The sequence below is a fragment of the Bubalus bubalis genome, chromosome 21, assembly GCF_019923935.1.
Source record: "Bubalus bubalis isolate 160015118507 breed Murrah chromosome 21, NDDB_SH_1, whole genome shotgun sequence".
NCBI classification, from domain to species: domain Eukaryota; kingdom Metazoa; phylum Chordata; class Mammalia; order Artiodactyla; family Bovidae; genus Bubalus; species Bubalus bubalis.
The window spans coordinates 52,823,290-52,845,350 of NC_059177.1; the positions used below are offsets into that span (position 1 = coordinate 52,823,290).

Genomic DNA, 22,061 nt, shown 5'->3' on the forward strand with positions numbered 1-22,061 from the left:
GATTAAACTCATGTCTCCTGCATCTCCTGCATTGGCAGGCGGATTCTTTACCACTGAGCCACCCGAGAAGCCAATGAAGCCAATTACCTGCTATTTAATGATTTTACCTGCTATTATAGTATATTATATTCTGTATTAGTTTCTGCTCTGTTGTTGCTAATGCGGGTAACACTTGATTTTTGTAGTGTTGCCTAGCCGGACTTTCTTGTTAGTTCTATTAGTTTTTTCTTGGTTTCACTGGCTTTTCTATGTAGGTGATTACATCATCTTTCAATGATTAAAATTTGTCTTTTTCCCTCCAGTGTTTATATCTCTCACTTCTTTAGTAAATTGTGAAATACAGGTCATCTGGTATTGTGTTGGCAATGTGACAACTGACATCTTTGCCTTGGTCCTGATTTTGAAGTGACTTTAAATTTTCTTCTTTTAGTATGATTTTTCTGTAGATATTTTGATAACTAGCATTTATCAAGTGTAATACCTTTGCCAAGTTCTCTATATTACTGGTTTTCCAAAACTGAAAAAAAAAAAGCACAAATAAATGTTGAACATATAAGTGCTTTTCTCTGTAGCTATTAAGATGATCTCATTGTTTTCCTTTAATCCATTCTTGTCATGAATGTCTTTAGCTTCTTTGGCATTCAGTCATTCTTTTGTGAATGGAATAAACCGATAAATGTAAGAGTCTGACCTATTAGTTTAAACATGTTCTGTTATATTGAGTTAGCTAATTATTTTAGATTCTTATGTTCATAAGTAAAATAGGTCTGTAATTATTCCCTCCTGTACTTCTTTTTCTGATTTTGAGATCCAAATTATACTAAGCTCATAAAACAACTTAGGTCAGTTTCCATCACTTAATGTATTCTGATGCAATTTACATGTGATATAGATCAACAGTTCCAAATCTGGATGGACTCACTCATACTGTCTTTCCTCCTTTTTTGGATACACCCAAGTGTTGAGAAGTGATTCAACTGTATTTTTTGCTTTAAAATTTTTACCATTTTTATTGTTTCTAGAGATGGGGGTTAAGGCAGCAGTCTCTGGGTTGTTTCCATCCTGCGTCCCTTTGTAGGTGGGGTTGTCGTGTAAACAGATAGGTCTGGTTCAGCCTCCTTGGCTTGCCAGGCAAGAGTTGCCACAATCCCAGAGCCTATATGATCCAATCAGAGGAACATGGGCTTGCCCTTAAGGCTTCCTGGGCACTGTCTTTACTTTTCTGCATGTTCTGGAGCAATCCACTGCCCTTCTGACCCCCAGTTTTGTCAACTGCATAAGATGTCTCCTCCAGCTCAAATTCTATGGGGAGAGGAGGGCCATGGCTCATGGCTACTGACTGGGGTCTGCTCATCTGGACCCTCCTCTGCTCCACCTCTCCCTTCCCCCAGAGAACTTGCCAGAGAAGGCTGACAGGGACCAGTATGAGCTTCTCTGCCTAAACAACACTCGGGCACCAGTGGATGCATTCAAGGAGTGCCACCTGGCCCAGGTCCCTTCTCATGCTGTTGTGGCCCGAAGTGTGGATGGCAAGGAAGACTTGATCTGGAAGCTTCTCAGCAAGGCGCAGGTACCCCACCCTCAGTACCCCCACCCGCTTCGGTCTGGTGGTGGGGAGGTTTCCTTCCTTCCTTCCCTAACTCCCTGCCACTCTGGAATATTCAGTGGCCTGCCTGTCTAGGCCGTACTCCATACAGCTGAAACAATGATGCGTCCTCTAGCATGACCCACTGGCGGTGTCTCCTGGGCTGGAACAGAAGTAGGTGGAGGATGATGCAATATTCTCAAGACTCTAAGGTGCTCAGACCCCAGCAACTTCATAAAGACGAAGCCATGACTGAGCTATGTCTCAGGGAGGCCATGAGACCCTCTACAGGAGGAGGTCAACCCAGGTTCCTGCTCTCAGAATCATCCCGGAGTTGCAGATACTCTGTTTCAACCTGGTGTTTCGGTTTCCTGTCTACCACTGACATCATAATTCTCTTTCCCTTAATTAGGAGAAGTTCGGAAAAAACAAGTCTGGGAGCTTCCAGCTCTTTGGCTCTCCACCCGGCCAGAGGGACCTGCTATTCAAAGACTCTGCTCTTGGGTTTTTGAGGATCCCCTCGAAGGTAGATTCGGCACTGTACCTGGGCTCCCGCTACTTGACCGCCTTGAAGAACCTCAGGGAAAGTGAGTGAGGACCAGGCCCTCCCTAAGGGCAGGCCAGTGTGGGCAGTGAGCCTTGGCTGGGGCCTTCGGGGAGCACCTCCCCACCCTCCACCCCCGCCCGCTATGGGCAGCTTGGCCCTGCTCTGCAGTGGTCCCTTGGTCACCTTCCAGCCCCTGGAGGTCTTCACCGTGGTAGGTGGGATGCGAATGTGAGCATCTTCTATGGACCAAATCGGGTGACAAGTGTCTCCAAAGGAGCATGTCGCCTGCTGATAATACTGCTGTAGGACGCCGTGTGCGTCAGGTTGCCCAGCCCTGGTAGAGCAGACAGTTTGCCTCTGGGGAAGTGAGAAGTACGAAGACACCCCGAGAGAGCCAGGGCCCTTCTGGGATGAATCCAGAGCCCTGGGCCCTGAACTTGGCCACGATACCACCCTGGGCCAGCTCAGCCGTGGCTCTTCCTCTGCTGAAGGCTTCAGGCGGACTCCGGGTGAACCGGGAGGCTGCACTGTTGTTCCAGCCTGTTGACCGCTGTGTCCCCGGGCAGCTGCGGAGGAGGTGCAGGCACGGCGCGCGAGGGTCGTGTGGTGCGCGGTGGGACCCGAGGAGCAGAAGAAGTGCCAGCAGTGGAGCCAGCAGAGCGGCCAGATCGTGACCTGTGCCACGGCCTCCACCACCGATGACTGCATCGCCCTGGTGCTGGTAGGGCGCCTGCCGCCCGCCTGCGAGCCGTGCGGGTGGGGGGCGCAGGTCACCGCATCTGGTTGGAGGGGAGCAGGGGCTTAGCGGTGCTCCGCCCCCAGGGGGGCAGGGTCTGCTTGTGCTGCCTGCCTAGAGTGGGGACAGACAGAGCTTTCTGTCCTCCAGAGTGTCTATTGTGGACTTACCACTCTTCTGACCTTAAGAACAACTCACAATGAATGCAGGTCCTTTGGAAAATTTAGAAAGATGTGATGTAAAAACAAACAGCAATGGAGACTCATACGGGGCTACCACAGTTCAGTGCGTGTTAGTCACTCAGTCATGTCTGACTCCTTGTGGCCCCATGGACTGTAGCCCTCCTCTGGCCATGGAATTCTCCGGGCAAGAATACTGGAGTGGGTTGCCATGCCCTTCTCCAGGGGATCTTCCCGAACCAGGGCTTGAATCTGAGTCTCCCCCATTGCAGACAGATTGTTTACCATCTGAGCCAGCAGGAAAGCACCTAGCACATAGTTAAAAGTTTCACTAATTCCTCACCCTAGGATTCATCAATTCATCTCAGTTTAGCCTCGAAACAGTAGTGGATTGTTTCGCTTATGTTGTTTTGAGTCCTTTTCACTTAACAGTATATCTTGGCTATTTTCCCATATGACATATGCTTTGAAAACACTTTAAAAAATTATTTCAGTGACTTTGCTGGTGGTCCAGTAGTGAAGAGTGCAGGAAGGCCTGTAGGGGGCCTTGATTTGATCACTGTTTGGGGAAGATCCCACGTGCTGCATGGTGGGGCCAAAAAAAAACTATTTCAGAATATCTTGTATATGGATGTGGTACAATTTAGCCATGACCCTATTCTTCTTTGTCCCCTTATTTTGATGTTATCAATAACCCTGTGCTGTGCAGCCTTGAATAGAAATCTTCATCAACATCTCTAATTACCTTCAATACAGTTGTAGAAAAGTTATTAGTCAAAGAGGGAGTTTCACAGTCTTGCTGAATCCATGTTCCAGTGCTGGAGTGAGGGCTTGCTCATTCTGATGGTGAGCGAATTTAATTGGTTCTGTTCACTTGCTGAATTCTTTGAGTGTAGTGCTAATGAGTGGAGACCAGACAAGACCAACCATTCCCACCTGTCTCCTCAGTGAGGGAGGCTGGTACAGGAGTACGTCCCAACAGTGCTCAAAGTACAGAAGGAGTTTTTGTTCCCAGTCTGGGGTTAAAGAATCCACCTGCCAATGCAGGAGACGTGGGTTCGATCCCTGGGTCAAGAAGATCCCCTTGGAGGAGGAAATGGCAACCCCCTCCAGTATTCTTGCCTGGAGATCCCATACACAGAGGAGCCTGGTGGGCTACAGTCCATGGGGTCGCAAAGAGTCATTCACATCTTAGTGACTACACAGCAGCAACGACTGGGCTGCCTGTTCCCGGTCTTTGCAGTGGAAGTGACAGCGTGAAAGGCATGCACGGCCGGTAGAGAAGTAATAGTGCACGTGGTGTTTCCTCGGGCTGCTCAGATCAATCTTTGCTGCTTCACTGGGGCACCTGACGTCCGTTCTCTTAGAGCTGTAAAGACAGGCAGGATGGGAAATAGCCTCACCATGGTGCTGAAGATATGCTTTGTCTTGGCAGAAAGGGGAAGCGGATGCCCTGAGCTTGGATGGAGGATATATCTACACTGCGGGCAAGTGTGGTCTGGTGCCTGTCCTGGCAGAGAACCGGAGTAAGTGGAGAAGAGTACCCTCTGGCTTATTCCCTCTGGGCTTCGAGGGCGGGGTGGAGAGCAGTAACCCCACTCGGTGGGTCATGCGGAGACATTAAAATGAACAGATAGGTTCAAACAGGAGAATCAGGAGAAAGAATAGATGAACATGGCTTAGTGTGGCAAGTTACCCACATGGCCTAATGTGGCGAGAACTGACGGAGCCCAGATTGATTTCCTCTTTTTGATTTTTAAAAAGATTTTAGTAAGTTATAATATATATACAGAAAAGTGCATGTAAGTGTACAACTCAAGAACATTTCACACACTGGTGCATCCCCAAGCCCTAGTGCCCACAGCGAGATACAGTAGGTTCCACAAGTCCTCTTGTGTCCACCAGCCCTTTTACCTGAGCAAGGGTAACGACTTCTGAAGTCAAACGGCACAAATTGGTTCTGCCTATCTTTGAACTCAATGTAAAAGGAGTTGCACAGCAGGTACCTTTTAAAAAGTCTTTTGCTCAGCGTTATATCTCGTTTTGTAGTATTCTGTTGTGACTCTGCTGCAGTTACTTATTTATTCTACTGTGGGGAAGCATTTGGGTAATTTCCAATGGATGGCTGCCGTGGATAGAGTTGCTGTGAACATCTGGGTCCTTGTCTTTTGGTGAACACATACATGCATTTCTGCTGCATGGAACTGCTGGGATGGTCTGTTTGGATTTGATTCTGGACTGCTGAGATTTAAAAGTTTGTGATTTCTCAGGTGGAGAAAGACAGATACCTTCTGATTTCACTCCTATGTGGGATAGTTAAAAAATAAGTGAATGAACCAAATCAAGCAAAAACAAATACACAGATTCAGGGAACACAGTGGTGGATAAGAAAACAGGGAAAGAGATGTGGGGGAGAGGGAAATGGGTAATGGGGGTAGGTGATGGATGGAAACTAAAGTTTTGGTGGTGAGCACACGGCAGGTAAGGGGCTTCCCCAGTGGTGTGTGATAAAGAATACGCCTGCCAATGCGAGAGAGTCAAGAGACATGGGTTTGATCCCTGGGTTAGGAAGATTCCCCTGATGATCCCCTGAAGGAGGAAATGACAACCCACTCCAGTATTCTTGCCTGGGAAATTTCATGGACAGAGGAGCCCGGGGGCTACAGTCCATGGGTCACAAAGAGCACACACACTATAGGTATAGTACTCATAAAACTTACATAATGTTATAAGCCAGTTACAAAATGTTTTTCCAATAAAGCAACACCTACATTCAAATTATCCATCACATGAAGTGGGGGTGATGAGACCTTTTCCCAAGGAGAAGCCAATTCCGGAGTCCAAAGGCATGGATGGAGAGTGCTGCAAGGATGTAAACAATTCCACTTTATCCTTCGCCTTTCCACAGGGAACCAGAAGAGGCCAGGTGCCCCGCACCTCCGACCGGTGGGGATTAGGTAGGAGTCCTTTGGTTGCAAATAACACCAAGCAGTTGCCAAGTGGCTTAAACAAAAAAAGATAGTTGATTGAGCTGTCCAGATGTTCGTTTCAGCAGTTCCACCCCTGGGTACATCCCCAGACATGTGTGAAGATGTCAATGACCACAACAGAAGCAGTGAGCTTAGGAGCCATAACTCAGCTCAGTGAGTTCCATACGACAGTAAGGCGATTCAAACTTAAAGTCACAGTATTGGGGCAAATATCGTATGATGTCTCTTATATGTGGCACCTAAAATATGGCACAAATGGACCTATCTACAGACAGAAATAGACTCACAGACATACTGAACACACTGGTAGCCAAGGCAGGTGGGAGGAGGGAGAGGCACGGACTGGGAGTTTGGGCTTGGTAGATGCAAACTGTTACTTTTAGAATGGATAAACAGCAAGGCCCTGCTGTACAGTACAGGAAACTGTGTCCGGTTTTCTGGATAAACCATAATGGAAACGAATATAAAAAGACAAATGTGTGTATGTGTTTAACTGAGTCACTTTGCCATACAGCAAAGATTGACACAACACTGTAAATCAACTATATGTCAGTTTAAAAAAAGAACTTAAAAACACAGCATTGGGTTGAATTGAAAACAAAAACCAGAAAAGGAAGAAACATAGTGAAGTCTATTCTACAATGCCATTTATTTATGTTAAAAACAAACGTATACAAAGCCATGCCAATATGCGTTTTTCAATATATGGGTACTTTGGAAAATAAATGAACACACTAAACGATGTGTTTAATGACATTTTGCTTCTCTTTATTCTTTCAGAATCCTCCAAACACAGTAGCCTAGATTGTGTGCTGAGACCAACGGAAGGTGAGTTCAGGGTCAAGGGTACATTCTTGTCCCTGGAGGAGGAGAGGTTGGGAACTTAAAAAAAAAACCTCACAGAGATGTAGCTATAGAAGCTGTGAGTTCTTTCACAGATGCCAGTCATTCAGAGATGAGAGTGGCTGGGATTTACGTTCACATGGATCCTCACACATGGCAGAGGAATCTTAGAGTTCTTCACTTTGTCCTGAGCACAGGGAGGAGGGGTGGCCCATCCGCATCTCATACAGATGAGGAAGCAGAGCCCCAGATCTCACTCACAGCCATGGATAATACTGTGCAGATCCTGGCTGGAACCAGGGTCCCTTGTGCTAAATCCTATGCCCTGTTCACCAGCCAGCCCACCGCCCTCCAGAGCTGGTGCCTCCTCGGCTTCGGTAGAGAGTGACACTTGCCGGCAGCAAAGTCTACCAGGCGTGGGCTAGCAGGAGGGGAGCTGCACCCCACTTAAGCTTAAGCTGTGTTGGTCTATTTGACACTGACCAGTCATCTGGAGGGATCGTTGCCTGGCGATGCTTCTTAACCTTTGTGGGCCTGGGTTGCACGCTGTGCAATAGAGTCCACGGACCAGGCCCTGGGAGGTTAAGACTTGCTCTTCCATTTGTCCAAGGGTACCTTGCCGTGGCAGTTGTCAAGAAAGCAAATGAGGGGCTCACTTGGAATTCTCTGAAAGGCAAGAAGTCGTGCCACACCGCCGTGGACAGGACTGCAGGCTGGAACATCCCCATGGGCCTGATCGCCAACCAGACAGGCTCCTGCGCATTTGGTAGGAATCCTGAGGCAGTCGTGGGGGTGGGCTGGGGTCTGCTGAGAAAGTCAGGGCAGGGAGGGGTGGGGATTTGCAGGCTGGCTGCGGCCCACAGGCCTCGTTCGGTGTAAACAGGCCCCTGTGGCTGCCTCCTTCAGTTTCTTCATACAACCTGCCCTACGCCCCGTGCACCCCACACGGAGGCACAAAACTGCAGTGTCTGTCTGCCTCTCTGCACGCTAAGAATGGATGCAGGTACTGAGAAGTCCAGAAGTCTTTTTTTTTTTTTTCCACCTCCTGGAGCTCCAGATCTAAATTCCTCCCAGGTGCTAGCTCCCTACTTTGGGAAAAGCCACCTGCCTTCCTCATAAAAGGTGTCTTCTGCTACTACACAGAACTGACTTACAGAGGAAACCCAGTAAGACCTCCAGACTTCTGCCTCAGCCTCCCCTCTCCTGCCCTGCCTACTGCACACCATGCTCACGCCTCACACAGGAGCCACACCCTGCCTGCCGTGGGCCTGGTGGTGGGGAGGTGTGTGCTCCGTTCCTGTTGTGGCCCACGTCCCGGGCAGCCCTCTGCTCTGGTGGGGCCCTGCTGCATTTTGAATGGGTCTTTGAGATCCCGCCTTGGCAGGCTTTCATGTGGCTCTGCTCCTCCCCAGGAGTGCACCCTGGTATGGCTCTTTCTGACCCCAAGGCTGCCTCCAAGCTGTGGGGAGGCTGCCAGGACCACGGAGGGACACTCCCAGCATCACCTGACTTTGGCACGTGGTGTAGCTTTTCCAGTGGCAGGGAATGCGCAAGTCAGATAAGGGGTGCTGTTTGCTCATTGGGGCAGGGCTTCCTTGTCACTTTTATTTCCTCTCTCTTTAACCTGTTTTAATCCATGTTAACTCCTTGTTGTTCAGTCGCTAAGTTGTGTCCAACTCTGCGACCCCATTAACTGTAGCCCGCCAGGCTCCTCTGTCCATGGGATTTCTCCAGGCAAGAATATTGGAGTAGGTTGCCATTTCCTTCTTCAGGGAATCTTCCTGACCCAGGGATCGGGCCTGAGTCTCCTGCATTGGCAGGTGGATTTTTTACCACTAGAGAAGCCCCCACTAACTTCTTAATGTGGGCTAAATCGCATGATGAGTTGGTCCAGGTTTGGTTCAGCTGCAAGGGCAGAGAACCCCCAGTAGAAGTGAATAGAGGCTTATTTCTCTCTCATGTGAGTGAAGCCCAAAGGTGGCTTGTCCAGAGCTAACAGGACAGCAACATGGTATCAGGGACCTGGCTTTCAAATATCTGGCTGTTTTAACACGTATGTGACTTCCATGCTCAAGGCCACTCACAGCTCATGTCACATCTGGTGGTCCAGCCCGCGCTTCTGCTTTCCACGTGCAGAATGAAGGAAGGGAAGAAGGGGCAGAACATGTGTGCCAGCTGTCTTTTGAAGATGTCAGGACACTGGCCCCCAATACTCCCGCTCATGTTTCAGGAGTGAGTGCCTGGCCACATGGCTTACTAGCCACAGTCTGATAAGGCTTATCTCTGTTTTACCGGGTACCAGGTGCCCCGGTAAAAAGCAGGGTTCCTATTACTGAGGAAAAGGGGAGAGCAGAACCTGGACATTTTGCAGCTTCTGATACAATGGCCATGGAGTTCATCAGGCTGAGTCCCCTGCTCGAGGCTGCGAGGATGGGACCCTTTGTACAGTCACAGACTCTCTTCTCCAGCCCTAGTTAGGTTGCCTATAGTCTCAAAGTTTTGCTGAATCCTGTTGGGGCCCAGGTTGGTGGTAACTTGTTACTATGTGTTATAATGACTGTGTTCTGTCTGCCTTGGTCAGACCAAGCTAAGTCTGTCACCTGTTAGGCTGCTGCTGCTAAGTCGCTTCAGTTGTGTCCGACTCTGTGCGACCCCACAGATGGCAGCCCGCCAGGCTCCCCCGTCCCTGGGATTCTCCAGGCAAGAACACTGGAGTGGGTTGCCATGTCCTTCTCCACACCTGTTAGGCAGAGACCACTTAATCTTGACACAAGTAGGAAGAGCTGGCTCCCCATGTTTCTTCTCTGCAGATGAATTCTTTAGTCAGAGCTGTGCCCCTGGGGCTGACCCGAAATCCAGACTCTGTGCATTGTGTGCTGGCGATGACCAGGGCCTGGACAAGTGTGTGCCCAACTCTAAGGAGAAGTACTATGGCTACACCGGGGCTTTCAGGTGAGTGCTGTGGCCAGGCTTCATCAGGACAGGGCCTTGTCCCTCAGCCTCCAGGATCTTGGCACATCACATTTCTTTTTTTTTGTAAAATATATTTCCTTTATTTTTAATTGGAGGATGACTGCTTAACAATGTTGTGTTGGCTTCTGCCATAGAAAATCAGCCGTAAGTACCATAAGTATATGCACATCGCCTCCCTGGCTGCCCCCCGGAACACCCCTGAAGGTATCGCTGAGCACCAAGTTGAGCTCCCTGCCTGGTACAGCGACTCTCTGTTTCACACGGGGTGATGTTTACATTTCAGAGCTTCTCTCTCAGTTCGTCCCACCCTTTCCTTCGCCCTGCTGTGCCCGCAAGTCTTTGGCACCGCATTGCTAAGGGGCCCGATGTGGTCTGTCGGGGGCAGCCTGGGGATCAGCTGATGGGCAGGCTAGGGAGGGCTCCTCCCACCACACCCACCATCCCGCGAGTAGGGACTGACTCCGGGGCTGTCTGACCTCAGCTCTGCTGGGCCCCTTCCTGTGTCCTGGAACCAAGGTCGATCTCAGTGGACCTCAGTGGCATGTTCAGAATCAGAAAGGGAGAGGTTGTGGTATAAGTCCTTTAGGCAACTCAGTTCTATGGGGAGGATTCTCTTTCCCGTAGGCGCCACCTTCTCCCCCAGCCTAGGTAGTTATGTCTCACGTTTTTCTGCTCTCTTTGATTTTGGTCTTAGAAATGGCAGAGAGAGAGTGTTGCAGAGTTATTCTCCACTAGTGAAAAATAAACCAAAAGTGTTCTCAGAACTCACAAATTATAAACACTTAGTGAATTACAGTTGGAGAAGGCAATGGCACCCCACTCCAGTGCTCTTGTCTGGAAAATCCCATGGACGGAGGAGCCTGGTGGGCTGCAGTCCATGGGGTCGCTGGGAGTCGGGCATGACTGAGCAACTTCACTTTCACTTTTCACTTTCATGCATTGGAGAAGGAAATGGCAACCCACTCCAGTGTTCTTGCCTGGAGAATCCCAGGGATGGGGGAGCCTGGTCGGCTGCCGTCTATGGGGTAGCACAGAGTTTGACACGACTGAAGCGACTTAGCAGCAGCAGCAGCAGTGAATTACAGTATCTTTTCACAGCCCTCATTTTTTCAATCCCATTCATGCAGCTGTTACTTCTGAGTGATACGGTTAGGGGTTTGAAGGGCAGAGTTCTCCCCCATCTGTTATTTTTTGTCTTTTCGCCAAGAATATATTTCACCACTAGGTGGCGTCATGTATCTGAGAAACACTGCTCAAACTGGTCTTGGAATTTTTTTAATGTAAATTCAGTAGCCCTCTCTCCAGTGATGGGATGATATAAAAGTAGCTTTTGCTATACTCTGAGTGACTTATTAAATATTTCATGAATGTACAAAAAAATTTTAAGGGGCTAAATTTTTGCACATGAAAAAGTTGTGATGTGATTCCACTCAGAAATACTGAACAGACAACTTGTTTGATAAAAAACCACGAGGTTTTCCTTTTCAAACCTATGTAAGGCACTATTTCACTGAAAACACATACACTTTAGAATTCCTATTTATACTAGAAGGAAATGCTTTGTCTTTTGCTCAACTCGAAAGTTGGAACTGGAAGTTCTGTTCATCTCTCTGTTTCTAACATCCTCATATATTGCTGGTTCTCAATTTTTAAATGCCAGCCATTTTCTGCTGACTTTTCATTATGAAAGAAGAAAATCTAGCCTCTGTTACTGCTCCTGTGCCTCTTCCACTCATAACCACAGGTTTCACCTCCTTTTAGTATCCAACAAGAGTATGACATATTTAGGGTTTACTTTATTATGAATATGCAAATATTAGTCTCATATTAAATATGTGATATAATACAATTATATTCCCCTTACTGTACAAAGTTTTAGTTTACTCTGGAGTTGATAAGTGTCTTATTAAACTTTGCTTAACTTTCTATACTGCTTTTAAAAAATCACTCATTCATCCCCAAACCTTCCACTCGTAGCACAAATCTCCTAACATCCTGTGTATAAACAGACTGGGTGCTGCCCCAGGTTCATCATTTACCTGCAAATGTTGCATCTGAAGTTTCCACCCTCCTTCCCAGTCTAGATTGGCCCTTTCTAGGCCCCCCGAACATCTGTGGTCCTGAGATTCCCCTGAATCATCATTGTGGGATTTTCCATTGTCTTACTTCCTGTTAAAGGACTTGTTTTTTGGATCCCGCATCTTTCGCTTTCTTGATTTTGTTGCAACAGAACATATCTTCTTGAGAAAGAGTGAGTAGGAGTTGCTGGTTTTTGAGTATTTACATGTTTAAAAACATCTTTAGTCCACCCTTGAAGGGATTTATAGTTTGAATAAGTAAATGTAGCCTAGAAAAAATTTTCCTAGGAATTCTGGCAGGATTTCCACATCTGGGAAATGGCAGCATTAACTGGTTTGATCAACAGTCCCACAAAAAACAAGGAAAAGTGTTGGATTCAGCACACACACACACACAGACATGCTCCTAAGAGCATTGAATAACTGACAAAGTAACAAGGGATTATTAGACTAAAATCTAAGGCAAATAGGGACTCAGGGAGCTAAGTGGAGCCACTTTGTCCTGAGACAAATTTACACTCAGAGGTTACATACACCTTTAGGGTAGGAGTGGACGAGAGGTAGCTTCCCCTCCAATCCCATAGGGCTTCAAGTTGCCTAGATGCTGAGGAAAATACACACCATCCCTGAAAAAGTGAAACCATGGGCCAGCTCTTACATGAATTTGCAGCTCCAACTTATGTCTCTTAGGATGGTTCAGAAATTCTCAACTCATAATTCCAAAAAAAGTGACCCTAGACTAGTGAGATCACTGCTCTAGGAACCTGTCTGGAAGACAGAATCTTCAGGTTAGGCCTCAAAGACTGCTCAGAAATAAGCTTTGAATAATAATGAGCCAGACACAGTAAAAGCAGTAACTATAACAATGTTAAACCAACACACAGGGAAGAAGTTGCCAGAAGTGGAAAACAGAAGAATCAGCAGGTTAGTGTTCTTCAAAGGAATAAATAGAACTTCTAGAAAGGAAAAAAAGTACAGCGATTGAAATTAGCTACGCAGCTGACCAATTTAACAGATTAAACGTAGGTAAAAAGAGAAGTAGTGATGTGGAAAGTATATGAAAAAATTATGCAGAATGTAACATAGAAAGAAAATAAGCAAATTCAGAAATTTAAGAGCATCAATCCATTGTCTTCTAAATCTAAAGTTTCCAATGAGAAAGCTGATAACGGTTTTTGATCCCTGCTGCTGCTGCTAAGTCGCTTCAGTCGTGTCCGACTCTGTACAACCCCATAGACGGCAGCCCATGAGGCTGCCCCGTCCCTGGGATTCTCCAGGCAAGAACACTGGAGTGGGTTGCCATTTCCTTCTCCAATGCATGAAAGTGAAAAGTGAAAGTGAAGATGCTCAGTCGTGTTCGACTCCTAGTGACCCCATGGACTGCAGCTCACGAGGCTCTTCTGTCCATGGGATTTTCCAGGCAAGAGTACTGGAGTGGGTTGCCATTGCTTCCTTAATTCTTTGTATATGACATTTTTTTCTTCTTGAAAAGAAAATTGTTTTTAAGTTTTTAGCAGTTTATTTTTGACTTCCTAATTCTGAGAGAGAAGTTTTAGAAAGCTCATGAGATGTTTTAGTAAACAGATCTACACAAAGAATATTTTTTTGAAGAGTAAATAAATCAGACATATTTGATGCATATTTATCTCTAAATTTCAGAGATTAAACAATGAATGAAAAATACTCTCTAGGAAAAATGAGTTCGGGGTTTCGTCCAATGCAAAATGCCTTGAAAGTTATTTTCTTGAAAAGTTTTTGATTTTAAAAAATAAAAGAAATAAGCAATAGTTGTAAAAATTATTTTTCAATCTCCCTCCAGTGTTCTGAAACTTCAAGAGGTTATATATGTGGGTCTTCTTTTAATCCATTGGATGCACATGTGTATTTACACTGCATGTATATAGGCTCTATTTAGTCCTCCTGTTCTCAGCTACTTTCAGTGGTACCTCGTACTTCTAAATGTTGAGTTTTTCTGGAGTTCTGCTGTGCACATCAGCTTTCTCCTTGGGTGTTCCCCACCCAAGTTGGACACTTGGGCGTCCAATTTATGTCACAGTTTTCTTTGCTCTGTTGGGTCAATTACCGCTCACACATTTGATCTCTGACTTCCAAATGACATTATTATCTTCCCTCTTTCCCTCTTGCCTTCCTCTCACTCATGGATTTGTGGCTTAAAAAAAAGAAAATCTCATTCGTGCCATGTTATTGGCATTTTACAAGGAGGGAGGGTACTCAGAAGTCTTTGAGCTACTATTTTAAACTCTAAAGTTCCTGGACATATTTGTCTTTCTTTTTTCTATTTGCTTCCATGTTGCAGTTTTTGGAATGTGTATTATAAATAGCTATGAAAATTCTAATAGTTTTTCCTCTCTGGCAATGTTTTATTCTCTGGAACAATTTAGGTGCCTGGCTGAGGATGTTGGGGACGTTGCCTTTGTGAAAAATGACACAGTCTGGGAGAACACGAATGGTAGGTAAAGGTGTTTTCCTTTCCCCTTCAGAGCACGATCCTTGCCGTCACAACAGAGCCTACTGTTGTGGCAGTCCCAGCGCGGGTTGGAAAAGAATTTCCTGACACCAAGTATTTCAGCAAGGAGTGACTTTATAAGAACAAGGAGCAGAGATAACGAGGGTGCTGCAGGCACAGCGGGCCGACCTCCTGACCAGGCAGAGTCGACCAAACGCTGTTAGAACAGCAACTAGGCTCAAGGGAGAGCTGACTCTTTCCTGGGTTAGTAGCCAACTTTTATAACCTCGAGACGAAAATTGCTGCTGGAAGGGTGGCATTAGGTGATTGGTTAGGGCGCTAGAGGGTGAGTATCGGGGTAGGCATTTTTTCCTGTTAATAATACGGGGTCAGGAAACTGGTCAGTAAGGATCAGGTGGGCTTTTGGCAATGGTTGCAGTGGGGCTCAGTCAGTTCCAGAGGTGCCCTTGATTCTGGGCCACAGAAGCACGCCATCTGCCTGTCTCAGCCGATCGGAAGTTGAAAGTGAATGATACTTAAAAAAAAAAAAAAAATTGAACATATGCAAGTAAAAGTTTCCCCTTTTTAAAAAGGAAGTAGAAGGCTTCATTCAGACCCTGTGAGCCTCAGTGGGGAGACTCCTTGGGGAGTGAATGAGGGCAAAATCACAGGCAGATGATCAAGAGAAGATCCACCAGCCAGTAGAGAACTAGCCACTCTCTCTTCTGACCTCTGGTGAAAATAATAATGATAAATTCAAGACTCTCAGCAGTTTGCTACCTTCTAAACTGCACCTCTGTGCTCACCTCCCATCAGCCTCCCCACCCAGAGGGAACTACCACTTCCTCCCCTGGAGAAGGACCTGCCTCAACTTTCCACCTCCCTCCTTCAGTGACAGCCACAGTCCTAGCCGCTGCTTCCTCAAGTCCCTGGGGAGAGCGACTGAGGCCAGACATGTAAATTTTGGGATGATCTGAGTATCGAATAGACAAAGCCAAGAGGTTGGAGGAAGTATTTTCTTGAGGGGAGAGGACAAAAGGAGAGAAGCGGCCGTGTGACGGAGGAAGCCGTATTTGCATACACACAGGCGATTTGCATACACACAGGCGGGCATGCACACAACTGCATTTCGAATTCAGGAACCTTGAATCTAAGTGATCTCCAGGGCTCAGATGAGTATAGTTTTACGCTTCTCTGGGATTTTGCAACTGTATTTTATTGAAATTGATTTAAATATATTTGATAAACCCATAAGAGAAGTTCCTATCCTTCTTCTAGTTACATTAACAGTGTTGGAATATGAAAGGAAACAATTTCTTCTTGAACACAAACCAGCACTTTTATTTCTGGAACTTGCTGGAAAATACGGATTTTCCATATTTTTATAATACACATTCCAATGTAACAGCTTTATGGAGATATAATTTACATACTGTAAAATCCACCCATTCGGACTGTCTGATTCAGTGATCTCCAGCACATTCACAGAGTGGTACAGTTGCCAACAAAATCCAATTGGAGAACGTTCACAAAACCCCTTAAAAAAGCTCTGCCCCTGTTAGCAGTCCCTTCCCCACACCCCCAGAGCTGGCAACCACCAATTCACTTTCTATCTCCCAAAAATAGATTTGCCTATTGTGGGCATTTCACAGAAATGGAATCCTACGATAAGTGGTCTTCTGTGACTGGTTTGTCTTACTTGGCATCATGTTTTCATCCACCTGGTAGCATGTGTTAGAACTTGGCTCCTTTTTGTTGCTGAGTAAGACTCCATTGTGAGCATATGGCGCTGGTATTTGATAGGTTTGAAGTCTGTATAACTTGAGGAGCTTTATTTGTTCTCCTTCACGTGTGTGCATTTCAAGAGGCCCGTGGGTGGTGGTCGCAGCCCCAGAAAGGAGGCTTTGACTCAGCCGGGTAGCCGTGGCTGATGCAGCCTCCTCTCTGTCTCCAGGAGAGAGCACTGCAGACTGGGCTAAGAACTTGAATCGCGAGGACTTCAGGTTGCTCTGCCTCGATGGCACCAGGAAGCCTGTGACGGAGGCTCAGAGCTGCCACCTGGCGGTGGCCCCGAATCACGCTGTGGTGTCTCTGAGCGAAAGGGCAGCTCACGTGGAACAGGTGCTGCTCCACCAGCAGGTAAGGCTCACAGGGCCTCCTGCCTGTGCTTACCTGCAGGGGCTCCCCTCAGGTGGGCAACCACAGAGCTCAGCAGATCCGCTCATCTCCAGCCATTCTTCCTCGTGCCCCCGCTTGAAGCTGGAGATGACAGTATTTGTCCACACCGTGGGGCTGCCCCGAGTCTCAGGCCCCTGGACGTGTGCTCACTGCCCAGCCAGGAGAGGCTGTCTCTCCTTGAGCCTCCTGTTGTTCTTCTGGCAAATGAGGGAGGCGACTGAGCCTTCCTTTCACAGCCAGGTAGAGAGTTGAGTTTCTTCTGCTGATGTCTCCAGAGCCTGGGCTGGCTGGGCAATGTTCTCTGACAAGGCCCCTGCATTTGTAATCTCTAAAAACAGCCGACCCAGAACCTCTATAGATTTAAGGCTATCTAAGTGAAGACGTTTGAAAGAAATCCTATAATTTCCTTAAAGTCTGGAATTTTTCTATTAGCTTGTCTAGTTCTGTGTTAAAACGGCATTTTTTTTTTTTAATGTGCTTTAAAGACAGTGACCCTAGGATGTAAAAATAGGCCCAATTACTGGCATGTATGGAGCTCCCACTATGCATAGTCACAGGTGCTGATAAGAGGTCTGCCACCATGAAGGTGCTTGGTCCTTGCAGCTCACCTCTGGAGGAGCCCTGGGCACAAAGGAGGAACCATGGTCGGGGGAGGCTAAGTGACCCACCCAAGGCAATGACCTGGTCTGTGGCAGAGAGGATTTCCCATGCAGACTGCCCCTCTGGGAGAGCTGGCCTATTAGAATGTTAGAGGTGATTAACCTTGAGGACGGATCTCAAACTCCTCATCTGGTACCTAGTCACTCATAAGAAGTTCTGAGGGCGGAGGCCACAGATTTAAGAAGCAAGGCAAGATGGTGGGAGGTGAGATCAGAAGTGGTGAGGCACCTGGGCGCTGGCCTGGGGCATGGAGCAGGGGGACACAGGGCAGGGGAAGGCCCAGCCAGGGCAGTAGATTGATTCTAGAACTCAACTCCTTTTGCCCCACGGTCTTCCTGCAGCTGATCCTGCACAGCAGAGATTGCCTCCCAAGTCCATAATCTCTTTTCCTCAGCTGGTCTCTTACTGTCTGCCCTTCTGACATAGGCTCTGTTTGGGGAAAATGGAAAAAACTGCCCGGACAAATTTTGTTTGTTCAAATCTGAAACCAAAAACCTTCTGTTCAATGACAACACTGAGTGTCTGGCCAAACTTGGAGGCAGACCAACGTATGAAGAATATTTGGGGACAGAGTATGTCACAGCCATTGCCAACCTGAAAAAATGCTCAACCTCCCGTAAGTGGAATATAAATAACATCACTGAGAAAGCGTCTTGCATGAAGGTCAAAGTTGGAGGGTCAAACATTTTAGGGGTGATGTGGGTTTAAAAACGTTAAGGCAATACAATGTCTCTGCACCTCAGAGATGGAGATGGTAAAGGACAGGGAGGCCTGGTGTGCTGCAGTCCATGGGGTTGCAAAGAGTTGGACATGACTGAGCGACTGAACAACAAATACCTCAGGAAATTATGCTCTCATTGATAAAGTGAAAGAATTAGAGAGTAAAATAAAGCAGTAGATAATATGCTAAATTTTTATAATGCTGATAGCAATTATAAATATATTTATGCATGTAAATATATCCATGTGCATAAATATATGTATGTATGCATATACATGGGCTTCCCAGGTGGTGCTAGTGGTAAAGAACCTGCCTGCCAATGCATATAAACATATGTACACATGTATATACATGTATATTGAGAAATGGCAAATTCTGATTTCTAGGCAAGTTACCATAAACAGTAACCATAGAGAATATAAATTCTCAAAAACCATTTTAGCCAGGAAAATGTATTGACAACAATTTTAAAATGTTTAGAAGACATAGCAGAGTGTTGTAAGGCTCCAGGCAATAATTCCCAAATCTTAGTGAGTTCTACTTCCTCTGTGCACTGGAGTCATCCAGGTTCCTGTTCCTGGTCCCTCCCCAGGGGAGTTGGAGGCATGGGGCTTGTGTGGTGGTCCAGGGGGAGGGGGAAGGCTGGGAATCTCTACATCAGTGGTTTTCAACCGAGGATGATTTTGTCCCTGAGGCATTTGGCAATGCCAAGAAGTATTTTTAATTCTGATAACTTGGGGTGGGGGTGCTGCTGGCATCTGTGGGTAGAAGCAGGGATGCTTCTAAACAAAGCACAGAACAGCCTTCACAATGAAGAATTCCCCAGCCCCAAATATCAGTAGTGCCAAGGCTGGGAAACCCTGCCGTATCTACAGATATCTCGGGGAATCGTGATGCAGGTGGATCTAGGGCTACACTTAGAAACCCTGCTCCAGGGCTACTCTCAGAGCAGCCCGTTCAGGACTGCACAGACTATGTGGCTCTGGAGGGCAGGGCTCCTCTGTCTGTGCTGAATCCCAAGCACTTAACAGAGACTTGTACAAAGCAGGTGCTCAGGAGGGATTCATGGATGAATGAGTGAGTGAATAGGTAGACACTATTGCAGGCAGATTTGCACGAAGATGATCAATTGCTCGCAAAAGAAATTTGAGGACCATGTGAACTTGAGAGTGTGACAGCTGGTTCACCTGCAGACAAGTGGGTGGGGGTCGTGTTACTCAGGCCAGAGCAGGAAATCTCGAAGCTCAATGAGGACCAGAGCTTCTGTGTGCTCCCTTGGGCCCTGCTGCTCTTAGCAGGAGGGGTCACTGGGAAATATGGGGATGGCAAGCTTTGACCTACAGTGGGGAAGAAGGGCAGAGGGAAGTCTGTTTTAGTGTCTTCTTTGATTGATGTATTGATTCCAAGAAAAAAAAAAAAGGAATCCTTTTCTGAATCTCTGGCTTCATTGTGTCCCACAGCGCTTCTGGAAGCCTGCGCCTTCCTGACGAGGTAAAGCCTGCAAAGAAGCTAGCCTGCCTCCCTGGGCCTCAGCTCCTCCCTGCTCTCAGCCCCAATCTCCAGGCGCGAGGGACCCTCCTCTCCCTTCCTGAAGTTGGATTTTTGCCAAGCTCATCAGTATTCACAATTCCCTGCTGTCATCTTAGCAAGAAATAAAATGAGAAATGCTGTTGATTTTCATTCTCTATAAAATGCCAATTATCTTCTCTCAAATGTCATACTGAAATCATGTCTGACCAAATACCTGCCCAGTGGAACCTTTCTTTCCCTGTTTTCCAGGTCGCACCCGCCTCCCAGTTTCCTGCAGTTTTGTGTTTGGTGTCTGATGGTCTGGAATCTAAGTTCAGGCCAAGAAACTATTTTCCTCTAGGGCACCTGGTCGGTCAGTTACATAGTTGTCTGTGTAAGTGTATGTTTGAGTGTGTACGTGCATATATGTTTGTTTCTAAGGTGGGGAAGAAATAGAGAGTAGGAATCAAGTGATCAGTGGAAGAAAGTGGGTGCCAAGAAGGTTTATGAGTATTTGGTATTTTGAGTAAATAGCATCAGGTGTAATAAATGTACAAATATAGACAAGCAGGGGAAAATGTGGAATACATTGGGCCCTCCATGTCCCTGGGTTACACATCCTTGAATTCAACCAACAGAGGACTGAAAATGTTTGAAAAATTTCAGAAAGTTCTAGAATGCAAAACTTGAATTTGCCATGAGAAGGCAATGGCACCCCACTCCAGTACTGTTGCCTGGAAAATCCCATGGACAGAGGAGCCTGGTAGGCTGCAGTCCATGGGGTCACTAAGAGTCGGACACGACTGAGTGACTTCACTTTCACTTTTCACTTTCATGCATTGGAGAAGGAAATGGCAACCCACTCCAGTGTTCTTGCCTGGAGAATCCCAGGGACAGGGGAGCCTGGTGGGCTGCCGCCTATGGGGTCGCACAGAGTCGGACACGACTGAAGCGACTTAGCAGCAGCAGCAGCAGCCAACTATTTACATATCATTTACATTGTATTAGGTGTTATAAGTAGCCTAGAGGTGATTTAAAATGTATCAGTTCAGTTCAGTTCAGTCGCTCAGTCGTGTCCGACTCTTTGCCACCCCATGAATCGCAGCGCAGCACGCCAGGCCTCCCTGTCCATCACCAACTCCCGGAGTTCACTAGACTCATGTCCATCGAGTCAGTGATGCCATCCAGCCATCTCATCCTCTGTCGTCCCCTTTTCCTCCTGCCCCCAATCCCTCCCAGCATCAGTCTTTTCCAATGAGTCAACTCTTCTCATGAGGTGGCCAAAGTACTAGAGTTTCAGCTTTAGCATTATTCCTTCCAAAGAAATCCCAGGGCTGCTCTCCTTCAGAACGGACTGGTTAAAATGTATAGGAGGAAAAAAAAAAAGATAAAATGTACAGGGGGATATGCATAGGTTGTATGCAAATACTACGTCATTTTACATAGGGACTTGAGCATCCTCGGGTTTGTCCTGGAACCAATCCCCAGGTATACTGAGGTACAAGGGGAAACTAACTGTGCATAACTGTGCATTTATCCCTTGACTTTATTGGTCCTCATTCTCCAGTTACCCTCTAGTCATTGGTTTATTCCTACTTTTCTCAGCCAAGCTTTTTCAAGTGTGGTCAGAGGGGGCTGCCTTCACTTCCTTCAGCAAGTAGGGTGGGTGGTTGGGTCATTCTCTCTTCACCTCCCTGTAATTTGATTCTAACCTATTCACTCCCTTGAAGTGAATAAGAATTCTGGAATAAGACAGAAGCTTAGTAGGGTTCCCATCTCTTTCCCCGAGCCCCTTACATCTCCGATTCTGTGGACCACGTGTTCCTTGAAGCCCTGTTTCCTGATCTTCCTTACTGTTCCTCCTCCTTCCTTTCTCTGCCTTTAACATTTTTAAAAATTTATCTTTAAAATTTATTATTATTGTTCTGTTAGTTGTACTGGGTCTTTGTTTCTGGAAGGACTTTTCTCTAGTTGTTGTGACCGGCTTCTCACTGCAGGGGCTTCTCTTGTTGTGGAGCATGGACTCCAGGGCTCATGGGCATCAGTAGATAACTTAAGTGGAATGAAAGGCCCATGAAATCCCCTTTTCTGGCTGAAATAAAGTTTCAGTCTAACATCACTATATCCATTGATGCTCAGTCATGTCTGACTTGTGACTCCATGAACTATAGTCCATGGAATTCTCCAGGCCATAATACTGGAGTGGGCAGCTTTTCCCTTCTCCAGGGGATCTTCCCAACCCAGGAATTGAACTGAGATCTCCTGCATTGCAGGCAGATTCTTTACCAACTGAGCTATCAGGGAAGCCCCTGTATCAATTAGCTCATGCTAAGTTATATCAACATCCCAGTGCCTTACATAACAAAGCCACATTCATGGGTCATGGGTCACATTCATGCCTGTCGTGAGTCATCAGAGACTCTGTTGTTCATCTCTTTATTCTGAGACCCAGGCTGAACCATCAGCTCCCACCTAGGGTGTGTTGGCTTATAAACAGGGGAAAATAAAAGAGTTGGAGGCACGACACAATAACTCTTAAAGCTTCCTCCTGGGAGAGGCCATATAATTTCCATTATTTCATCACCCCAAAACAAG

The 22,061-nt window shown here is 46.7% G+C and overlaps 1 protein-coding gene across 2 annotated transcripts in view; it reads left to right on the plus strand.

Moving 5' to 3' along the window:
• Positions 1-19,637, plus strand: part of LTF (lactotransferrin) — a 33,136-nt gene extending 13,499 nt beyond the window's left edge. The window contains exons 7-17 of one of the 2 annotated variants that reach the window (XM_044933449.1): positions 1,392-1,570; positions 1,998-2,172; positions 2,699-2,901; positions 4,483-4,573; positions 6,818-6,865; positions 7,491-7,646; positions 9,691-9,832; positions 14,334-14,401; positions 16,353-16,537; positions 17,663-17,852; positions 19,418-19,637. In XM_044933449.1, the coding sequence (XP_044789384.1) occupies positions 1,392-1,570; positions 1,998-2,172; positions 2,699-2,901; positions 4,483-4,573; positions 6,818-6,865; positions 7,491-7,646; positions 9,691-9,832; positions 14,334-14,401; positions 16,353-16,537; positions 17,663-17,852; positions 19,418-19,452 (1,472 nt within the window). In that variant the 3' untranslated portion in view covers positions 19,453-19,637. 2 annotated transcript variants of the gene reach the window in all.
• The last annotated feature ends 2,424 nt before the right edge of the window (positions 19,638-22,061 follow it).